At 40.8% G+C, this 10,240-nt stretch overlaps 1 protein-coding gene across 8 annotated transcripts in view; it reads left to right on the plus strand.

Moving 5' to 3' along the window:
- LOC103391835 (multidrug resistance-associated protein 4) overlaps nucleotides 1-10,240 on the plus strand; it is a 49,527-nt gene that overhangs the window by 8,114 nt on the left and 31,173 nt on the right. For all 8 annotated transcript variants that reach the window (XR_522826.3, XM_008328270.3, XM_017039814.2 and 5 more), the window contains 11 exons: nucleotides 997-1,104; nucleotides 1,211-1,300; nucleotides 1,577-1,768; nucleotides 2,219-2,313; nucleotides 2,408-2,494; nucleotides 2,605-2,701; nucleotides 3,460-3,687; nucleotides 3,834-3,965; nucleotides 4,077-4,114; nucleotides 4,452-4,546; nucleotides 4,919-5,065. Coding sequence is in view for 7 of the 8 variants with exons in the window: in XM_008328270.3 (XP_008326492.1) it covers nucleotides 997-1,104; nucleotides 1,211-1,300; nucleotides 1,577-1,768; nucleotides 2,219-2,313; nucleotides 2,408-2,494; nucleotides 2,605-2,701; nucleotides 3,460-3,687; nucleotides 3,834-3,965; nucleotides 4,077-4,114; nucleotides 4,452-4,546; nucleotides 4,919-5,065 (1,309 nt within the window). In the remaining variant the exon portion in view is untranslated. The remainder of the gene's footprint in view (nucleotides 1-996; nucleotides 1,105-1,210; nucleotides 1,301-1,576; nucleotides 1,769-2,218; nucleotides 2,314-2,407; nucleotides 2,495-2,604; nucleotides 2,702-3,459; nucleotides 3,688-3,833; nucleotides 3,966-4,076; nucleotides 4,115-4,451; nucleotides 4,547-4,918; nucleotides 5,066-10,240) is intronic.

The following is a 10,240-nucleotide window of genomic DNA, read 5'->3' on the forward strand; positions in this document are numbered from 1 at the left end:
GTTGGGTACATTGTGGTCATAAAGGGATGGACATGGTCAGCAACAATACTCAGGTAGGCTGTGGCGTTGCAACGATGCTCAATTGGTACCAAGGGGCCTAAAGAGTGCCAAGAAAATATTCCCCACACCATTACACCACCACCACCCGCCTGAACCGTTGATACAAGGCAGGATGGATCCATGCTTTCATGTTGTCGACGCCAAATTCTGACCCTACCATCCGAATGTCGCAGCAGAAATCGAGACTGATCAGACCAGGCAACGTTTTTCCAATCTTCTATTGTCCAATTTCGATGAGCTTGTGCAAATTGTAGCCTCAGTTTCCTGTTCTTAGCTGAAAGGAGTGGCACCCGGTGTGGTCTTCTGCTGCTGTAGCCCATCTGCCTCAAAGTTGGACGTACTGTGCGTTCAGAGATGCTCTTCTGCCTACCTTGGTTGTAACGGGTGGTTATTTGAGTCACTGTTGCCTTTCTATCAGCTCGAACCAGTCTGGCCATTCTCCTCTGACCTCTGGCATCAACAAGGCATTTCCGCCCACAGAACTGCCGCTCACTGGATATTTTTTCTTTTTCGGACCATTCTCTGTAAACCCTAGAGATGGTTGTGCGTGAAAATCCCAGTAGATCAGCAGTTTCTGAAATACTCAGACCAGCCCTTCTGGCACCAACAACCATGCCACGTTCAAAGTCACTCAAATCACCTTTCTTCCCCATACTGATGCTCGGTTTGAACTGCAGGAGATTGTCTTGACCATGTCTACATGCCTAAATGCACTGAGTTGCCACCATGTGATTGGCTGATCAGAAATTAAGTGTTAACGAGCAGTTGGACAGGTGTACCTAATAAAGTGGCCAGTGAGTGTATATGTATATATGTATGGATACATATATAAGTGTGTGTATATATATATATATATATGTATAGATATATATATACTAAAAGCTTGACTTTATTTAAAAAAATACCTAAAGCTCTGAATCTACTCTGCTCCTGAAGGAGTTTCTTCAATTGGATGAAGTTGCTCCTCAGTGCCTTGAACTTCCTGTGATAGATACGAAGGCTTGCATCATTGAGATTAAAGATCTGAGGTGCTACTGGGATAAGGTGAGAATTTGTTTTAAAACTACAAAATGTTTATACTACACGGATGATTGAACACCTGATTTTGAACTTTGAGTCAGTGAATTTGTAATTTATGTTTGTCTCACAGAGTCTGGATACTCCAACTCTACACAACCTGTCTTTCTCAGTGAGGCCTGAACAGCTCGTGGCAGTCATTGGACCAGTTGGTGCTGGAAAGGTGTGTCCTGTCAGTGGGGTTAGGACTTTAGCCTGGTTCTAAATTAGTATTTCTGTCAGGTGTTTATGTAGTATTTTCATGGGTGTGTGTCATTACTGAGTGCTTGTTTCCCTCCACCTTACATAATTTGAAACAGTTTTCTCTTGTGGAAATTTCAGTCTCTTTCTCTGCTAAATTTGAACAACAAAAACACCAAAGAGAAAGTGAAAATGATGTTGAAGCAAAAAGGTCAGGTTATCCCTAACTCAGGTTTTTTTTTGTGCTTTTGCCTGTCAGTCTTCTCTCCTGAGTGCTATCCTGGGAGAACTGAGTCATGAATGTGGCAAAATCAAAATAAACGGAGAGCTGACCTACACCTCCCAGCAGCCCTGGATTTTACCTGGTACCATTCGAAGCAACATCCTTTTTGGGAAAGAATTTGATCCGCAGAAGTATGATAAGATTTTGACTGTCTGTGCCCTGAAGAAGGTAAGAAACACATTTCTGGGAAGCTTCACATTTCAAGCACATTAAAAAAGTGAGGGTTTGTGTCAAAAGGCCATAGAAATATTTGAAATTAAAACTTATGATCCTGCAAAGGGCATTGCTGCCTTTTGTGTTATAGCGTGTTATATCTAGAACTTGTCTGTTTTATGCCTGTGTATAATGTAAACAATGGTGCTAAATACAGTAGAAATGGGTCAAACTAAGCATACGTAACCCGATGTCTGAAATTAAACACAGACAAGATAAAGGAAAGGCACGAGGTAACTCCAAAAAATGCAAATCTGTGTAAATATCTGCATTTTTCTTTCCCTTATGGCAAATTACACCTTACAGTATGTTTAAGTCTGATATGTACATAACAAACACAGTACATAATCTGTAGTCAGGTTTAAATGTGAAAAAATATATATATTAAAATTTCTTGTGTTTCAGGATCTGGAGCAGTTACCAGGCGGTGACTCAGTGATTGTGGGGGACAGAGGGATGAACCTGAGTGGAGGACAGAAGGCCAGGATCAGCTTGGCCAGGTTTGCGACATCACTATTGGAAATTGGGCGCCCTCTAGTGGTACATGATAAGATAGTGGTGGATCACATAATGCTATTTGTGATTTTTTTTCAGATCACTGTATCAGGATGGAGACATCTACCTGCTGGATGATCCCCTCAGTGCTGTGGATGCAGAGGTGGGTCGCCACCTCTTTGAAGAGTAAGTATTTAGTCATTTTCCCTAATGGTCCAATAAAACAGTGCGATAAAAATCTAAAACAATTTTCTGAGGAAATCACATTTTTGTGGGTTTTTGTGTTTTAAACTTAGGTGCATTTGTGGCCTTTTGAAGAACAAGCTTCGCATCTTGGTGACTCACCAGCTGCAGTATCTGAAGGCTGCAGATCATATAGTGGTTTTAAAAGAGGTTTGTGTTCATGTGTGTTAATTATTGTTCTCTCATCTGAGAGAGAGGTTATGTTATTGTTGTGATGGTCCTGATATTCTAAGACAGTTGATTCTGTACATCTGATATGTTTGTGAGCATATCTTGTTTTCATTATCCAAAAATAATTATAGGATTCTTTTGTTCATTAGGTTAATCCTGATTATTTTAACTGATTACTCATTTGATTGGGAAACGCAGTGTATTTATTGCAAAATTGTGATATTTTCAATGTTTCTTCACACTTTTCTTTTGAACTTTCATCTAAAATAACCCAAAGTATATAAAATATTCAAAGATGACAAAAAAGCAAACAAGTAAATAAATACAGTTTATTTCCAAAAAAACTAATACATTTCTAAATCGATAAAATGTATAAAGAATATGACATTTATTACAAATGCTATCAAATCTAAAATAATAAAAGTTACACAGATTTAAGCAGTTATGATGTGTTATAATGAAGTTATCAGAAAACAAATATATTTGCTCACATTTTAGTGCACAACACAATCTATGCATGCATATAACATTTAATGGACAACAGTTGATAATAGCAGTTGGTCATACGCAGTCACACCAGTGAACTTTTTTGTTGACATAATTCTGTTGTGCTATCCTCCTGTTACTCTTCTCCTACTCTTTCCTGCTTCTTTTTCGCCTCCTACTACAGTCTTTAATCGTGGTAACTTTTAAAAAACACATAAACTATGATCAACTTTTTTCCCCCCTCTCTCCAGGGTCAGATGGTGGCACAGGGCACATTCAGTGAGCTGCAGTGCTCTGGAGTTGACTTTACTTCTTTGCTCAAGGAGGATGACCAAAATGAAGAAAGACAAGGCACATCTCCAGTCCCAGGGTCTGTCTCTGACTTGTCCCACGCACCTCCAGATAACTGCTTGTCGTCCATGTCCTCCCTGTCCTCCTCGAAATACTCTTTGATTGAAGGGGTGGAACCACTTGTAGTTGTAAGTGCTGTCTTTTCGACGGTCCCCTTTCTTTTTTTGGACACACGAGGCCTGTTGTTCCTCCTGTCAACCACTAGAGAGCAGCACATACTCGACTATAGCCCGATTTTAATGCCTTGCTAAAATGTCAACGTATCAATTTGCAGGCAGAGGAGCAACCCGAGGAGGAAGGACGTGCGGAGGGAAACATCGGGGTGCGTGTCTATACCAAATATTTTTTGGCAGGTGCAAACGTGCTGGTACTCTTGGTTCTCGTGGTTCTGAATGCCCTCGGACAAGTGAGTGAATCTTCCAGCAAAGTTCATCTGCATGGTGCCTAATAATAAAAGGTTGAAGAAAATATGTGCAGCTAATACTAATAAAATACTGATGTTTTCTATTTTTTTCAGGTAACATTTGTCCTACAGGACTGGTGGTTGGCTCGCTGGTAAGATTTCACATTTCTTTTACAAACTTTGGGGGGATGGGGGGGCAAACATTTTTTAAAAGCCATCTTGACATATTTGTACAAGTGGTGAGTAGTTGATAATTTCATAAAAGATGACTACAACAAACTGTTTTTCTCCCCAGCATTATTTGTTGCTTGTTGAAACTGACCTTGTGTTTTAGGCCAAGTGGAATGTGTTTCGTCTCCCACCTCTGTGTTGCAGCTCTCAGTCCTTTGTGTGTGTGTGTGTGTGTGTGTGTGTGTGTGTGTGTGTGTGTGTTTTTGTCATTGCAATTTATTTTTTTATTTATTTGTATCTTTTGTGGCTGACTTGCAGGGCCTCTGAACAGACGAACATCACTGTGACAGAGCACCTCAATGGCACCTTGCCTCAGCACTCAGACCTTGACTTGTACCTGGGTGTTTACGCAGGTGAAGCCCACGATGCACACATAGCTTCCTGTTTTTTTTTTTTTTTTTTTTAATTTACTGTGAAGCTCTCAATTCACAGCCATTCAAGGAATAGGCTGTGGGTGCTTTGGCTGTGGCCCAAGGCCTTCAAGGCCCAGTGTGTGTGCACAGGTCTCAGCTGTACAGGGAGATAGCAGAGCTCTTCTTATTCACTGCCCTGATTATTTTCCTGTGACTTTAATGCTTTTCACTCTTTAAGGATAAGTAACCACGGCAAAAGATCTGAATTTAAAACCAGTAACACTGTGTCTAGACAACAAATAAAACACACACACACGTTAAATCCCTGTGTTAAAGTTGCCATTGTGTATCTAACTCATCCGTCCTGTTCAGGTCTCACTGGTGCTTCAGTTGTGTTCAGCTTCCTCCGTGCTATGCTCTTCTTTAACATCCTGGTGACATCATCACAAAGGCTGCACAACAGCATGTTCAACGCCATCGTACGGACGCCAATGCAGTTTTTCGACATCAATCCTATAGGTAAGTCACTCACTGTGGTGTCAATCTCTCCTTCACATAATCATTTTACAACTAAAGTCCATGGCTAGTGTGGAATGGGGTTACACAGGAACTTAGGGTTGATTATGAGCTGTTGCTATAGCAACATCTTACCACTAGAGCGCAGGCTACTACTGTTAAGTCACATTTCGATCATCTTTACATTCCGGTTTTTAATCTCAAAAGACTGTCATATCCTTGAATTTCTGTGATATATAATAAGGCAAAAAATTATGATGACAAAAAATAAAAATAAAAACAGTACTTTAAAAAAGTCCTAGATTTTTATTGGAGGTGTTTTTTATCTGTGTATTTTACCTGTACATAATAACTTGTTTTTACTCTGTTCTTAGTAAAAATACTACCACATATGGGAAATATGTTTGAGGTATTTGTCAAACTAGTATGAATGATCAAGAAAAACATAAATACTAAATTAGTATTTTTCTACTTAATACTAAATACTCTGATAGTGACGATCACGTTATAATCAAAATCTAATATAATTATTTTCTACTGAATGAATATTGTATTAACAGGCACATTTTCACATTTTGTTTCTGTGTTAATTAATTGCATTTTCAATATGAACCTTTAATTAATGATTTCATTGAGGTTAATTATATTGTCCTTTGTTTTAAGTGTGGACTGATGAAATGGCAGTCACAAACTCTGCAAAATGACTCACTATCCAGTCGTAATGTGTTCTGCACGACTAAAATGAGCATACACTATTATGAGCATGGACAAAACAGTCATATTGAATGACTGCTTTTTGCAGTAGTTGTTGGACAGTGTCGTGTTTGAACACGGGTGTTGTGTAAACACGCGTGTTTGTCTTGGGCTCTGTGTCAGAAATCCTCGATTATCTCATTAGCTTTGCAGGCTGTGGCAACTGGATCGATGGAGCGAGCTGATGGACTTGATTTGAAAAGTGAGCAAACACATGCTGAATGTGTTTGACTTTACTCAAGAGACTCTAAGAGTGAAAGTGAAATGATCGTCACAGAATATACTGTACCGTTGTTTTCTGTTGCTCATGGATATTTTTTTTCCTGTGGTTTTAATTACAAGCCAGTTAATCAGGTGAATTAATGTGACTCCAATCTGTCATTGAAATCCAAACTGAACTGTCAAGTGGCCCACTTTGATAAGTTTAATTTTTTTCCGGGGCATTGTTCACCTGTCAGAAGATAATTACTCAGCCTAATCTTTTCATAGTGAAATGCATGTACAACACAATCGGCTCAGGTGGGAATTTGCAGAGAGATCCGAGTCTGTTTAATGAGTCATAATAAGGTGGTAACAAGTCCAAATATGATTTGAGGGTGTTCACCAGTTTGTGGTTTACACTCACATTTAAAAGTGGGTGTAGCAACAGAGCTTTCCTACTGCAAATGCTGCATCGGGAGCCAACAGCACAGGTCCTAATCTTTGGCTTTTGTTTTTTTGTGCAGCTGTTGTGTTACATATTTGATGTACTGACGGCTTATCAAGGTGTGACTGGGTAACTGTCACACAGGTGGAGCACAAACACTTTTCAATAATGTAATAATCTGTTCAACTGAAGAGCAAAAAGGAGAGGCTTAAAAAGGCAGTGCCATCTGATTGCTGTTGTGTGTCTATCAGTTGCCATTATATGACCAGTCCACTCATTACAGCCTGACCTCTGGGCTAGTAAATAACACTGTGTGTGTTTGTGTGTGACTAGATTTATGGACAACTGTTTCCGAAACAGTTTTTTTTTTAACCCTTTCCTCATTTAACAAGTGAGGAGATAAGATAAAATGTGTTTTTTTTCATACACTAGCAGACATATCCAGGTGAAGTTAACTATTCCTTTGGTAATCTTCATGGCAACATCAATGCTAGAGGAGCCTTAGAGATTTGCCGAAAAGAGACAATGTTCCTGTGGAGATTTGTCTGAAACTTTTTTATTTTTTATTTTTTAATTAACAAATATTAGGCAACTCAGATCAATGAGTTCATCCTGGATATTATTTGATTTTTATATTTTTATACATTTGTTTTTTCATTGGAGGGAAATGTTCTCATTTAGCTCTTTTACATAAAAAGGAAAAAGGAAACAGGTGAAAATTATCACAAATTTGAAGGGACAATTTTTTTATCCTCCACCTACATGCAAACTGACCTTTAAAAGAAATTGAATCCTCCTCTGCAGCCATTTTATTCCTTCTTGCCACATATTTATGAAGTTGGAAAAAAAAATTTTGGCTTCATTTTTTTTTGTGTGTGAGCGTGTGTGTTACGACCCTGTGTGCCTATTGTGACAGAGGGTTGACACGTGTTTACACGTGTGTTAGGTGATGTGTGCTGCGCTGCTGAACAGGGCGGCTGTTTGACAGCTGTCCTCGGAGTTAAAGGTTACCATTTCAAGCGCCACTGCACAAAGGTCTTATTTGTTATTCTGTGAATGTACTTTGTAACAATGGAGTACACGGTGGAGAATTATGATTGATTGAGAGGCGCTTAGCTCCTCTGTATCAGCCGTTGAATGTCTCTGTGTTATCTTTTGTTTGCTGTGTGGAGATGGTTGATTTCGCAGGGTCGCTGATTGAAACCTTTATTTAAAGAAAAATACTACAGTGTGACAGTTTTGAGAAAAAAAAGGAACATGCCGTCGATAACAATACTAGTGAAATGACTTCAGTTGTATTAGTACACCCAAATAAAAACGTTAATGTATTCACTGTTCAGTTTTAGTTACGTGTGCAGTCGTATTACTGCCGTTCATCCACATTTGATCCAGTTAGAGCAGCACAGACAGTGGTGGATGTGTTGAGCTGATGTTGATCCCTGTAATTTAGTGTCATTGAGTGGGTTAATCCCCTCAGAGACTGCAGGACAGGGCTTCAGCTCATCAGCACAGTCGACAACCGGAGCTTCACTCATATGCACACACACACTCACACTCAAATGTATAAGCGTACCCGCATATGCTCAGGCTCTTTGCCGTCCCTGTGTCACATCCTCACAGTGGACCTTCTCAGTCCTCGCTGTCCCTCAGCTGCTGTTGACACAGGTATCTAAAATTTTCTGTCATCGCTGAGGTGAGATTCTAATTGTGTTTACAGAAGCAGTGTTGTTTAATGTCTGTATTTCAAGTCTGGCTGCTGTGAAGAGCAAAGTGGAGGAAGTACTGCAGAGAGGATGATGATATCGAAGTGTGTAAATTGAATGTGGAGATGGAGCCGCGCGTGTGTGTATGTGCAGCACGGCTGATAGGGCTTTCCCCCTCGCTTGGCACTTCCACTATTTAATTGCATGAAAGGGAAGCAGTGGAGATTGCAGGAGCCTGGCGGTGTGAGCGAAGAGAATGGATTTAGAATGTATTAGTATTGGCAGCGAGGTGCCGGCGGTAGGAGGCCGCCCCGGGCTCCTGGGCACTTCATGGAAGCTCAGGAAGTGCCACCTTCAGCCTGGGTTGCGCCCTCGCCAGTATTCATTCATTACTGCACTTTACTTGAGTGAAAGGCCTGGCCAAACTGCACCGAGGCCCACACAGAGCGGCTCTGAGTTGTCCCCCTTATCTTGATGTTTACAGGGAACAACGATTTGCCACACGGCCCTTGCCCCAGCCGGACCCTACTGTTCCACTTCTTCAAGTGTGATCGGAGGCCCTGCTCATTTAATACCTCCACCTCAGGGGGCCATCTTAGTTTGGGAGGGTTCGATGTTTCCTGAGCTCCGAAAAAAGTGGTGCAAATCACACCTGGAGTCTTAAACCATGTGAAATTGTTTGATACTAATGCTGCTGATATCCTGAAACGTCTATACCTCTCTCCACACAATAGGTGATATTGTTGACAACCACCCAGAGTGATTGAAGCCATTGTCCCCCACCGATCTTACCTCATAGGCATTTCCAAGCAGTGAATGACTTTGTAACTGCATCAGTGTAATGTATCCCCTCTATAGTGTGCGCAGGACAGAGAATGGTCTTTACTTCATCCCCCCTGAAAGTCTCTGTTAACCGAGCCGCTGGTCAAACAGCTGATAGCTGACTGATGTTCTCTGCTCCAACACCCTCCAACCATGGTATGATGTAACCAGGAGAAACCCATTCTTTTCTTCTCATATTGGCATTGTTTGTCCCGAACACGCACAGATTTGGGTCATCTGTAGTTTAGACAGTTGAAGTACATGGAAAAAAAAATATTATTGCATTTTCAACCGACACAGTTTGACAAGACTCTCCCCGTTGCCTGACTGAAGAAGAGATATTCTTCACCAGTGTAGCAGCAGCTCTGCCCTCTTCCTTGAACCGTCCCCTCGGGATGTCTGTATGCTAAAGGGGGCACTCACACTGTGAATAAGATTAGTCTGCCTCCAAGTGTACAACATGCTTATGCCACTTGACTTTGAATCAGAACTGATTTGGAAGCATTTGCTAGGTTGTTGTGGTGAATAATGCCTTGGCTGGGTTTATGCAATGGCTGTTATGGGGAGCCCAGCCTCGTCTGCATGCATGTTTTAGGCGGTAGCAGAATTTGGGATAAAGCTATAAGCTGCTTACGGCTGTGGAGAGAGGTGATTACAGAGCCCACCGCCATAGGCCGGAGTAGGAGACTGGAAGGCAACTTTTTGGTCAGTGCTGCTATGGCTACGCTACTCCACAGTGCCATGTCGCCGCTCTGTGCCAACATGGTGCTTCCCCTTGGTTCCCGACCAAGTCCAGCCCTGTTTTAGAACCCTCTCCATGCTGTGAGTCTAGATCCACTTATTTGCATGCTTGGGTGGTAAATATCACTATAAAAGGTGGGGTATAGAGACCTCCGGTGGTCGAGGTTCATGTTCACTCGCTATTTCCATCCATGCATGCAGGAAATAACCTGATAGCATTCAGGAATAAATAATAAACACATTTTGCTTTACTACATTCATCCACTGCCCCTTGACTAGTTGATTTCTAACAATACTTGTGTGTACTTTTCAATGAAATTGCATTTTTAAAATAATCCTTTTCAAAGTAATTTAATAAGGTGTTGTGTTGAATGGTGATTTTCCACGCAAATTAACAGAATTAAATAAAAAAACAATATGTCGAACCATTTTGTTTGTAGGAAGAAAATACTGTATAATGTGTTATGGTGATTTCAGTCCAGCTTAGCCCTGTTTTACATGTCAATGGAATAG

The sequence above is a fragment of the Cynoglossus semilaevis genome, chromosome 16 (genome assembly GCF_000523025.1).
Source record: "Cynoglossus semilaevis isolate Cse_v1.0 chromosome 16, Cse_v1.0, whole genome shotgun sequence".
Taxonomy (NCBI): domain Eukaryota; kingdom Metazoa; phylum Chordata; class Actinopteri; order Pleuronectiformes; family Cynoglossidae; genus Cynoglossus; species Cynoglossus semilaevis.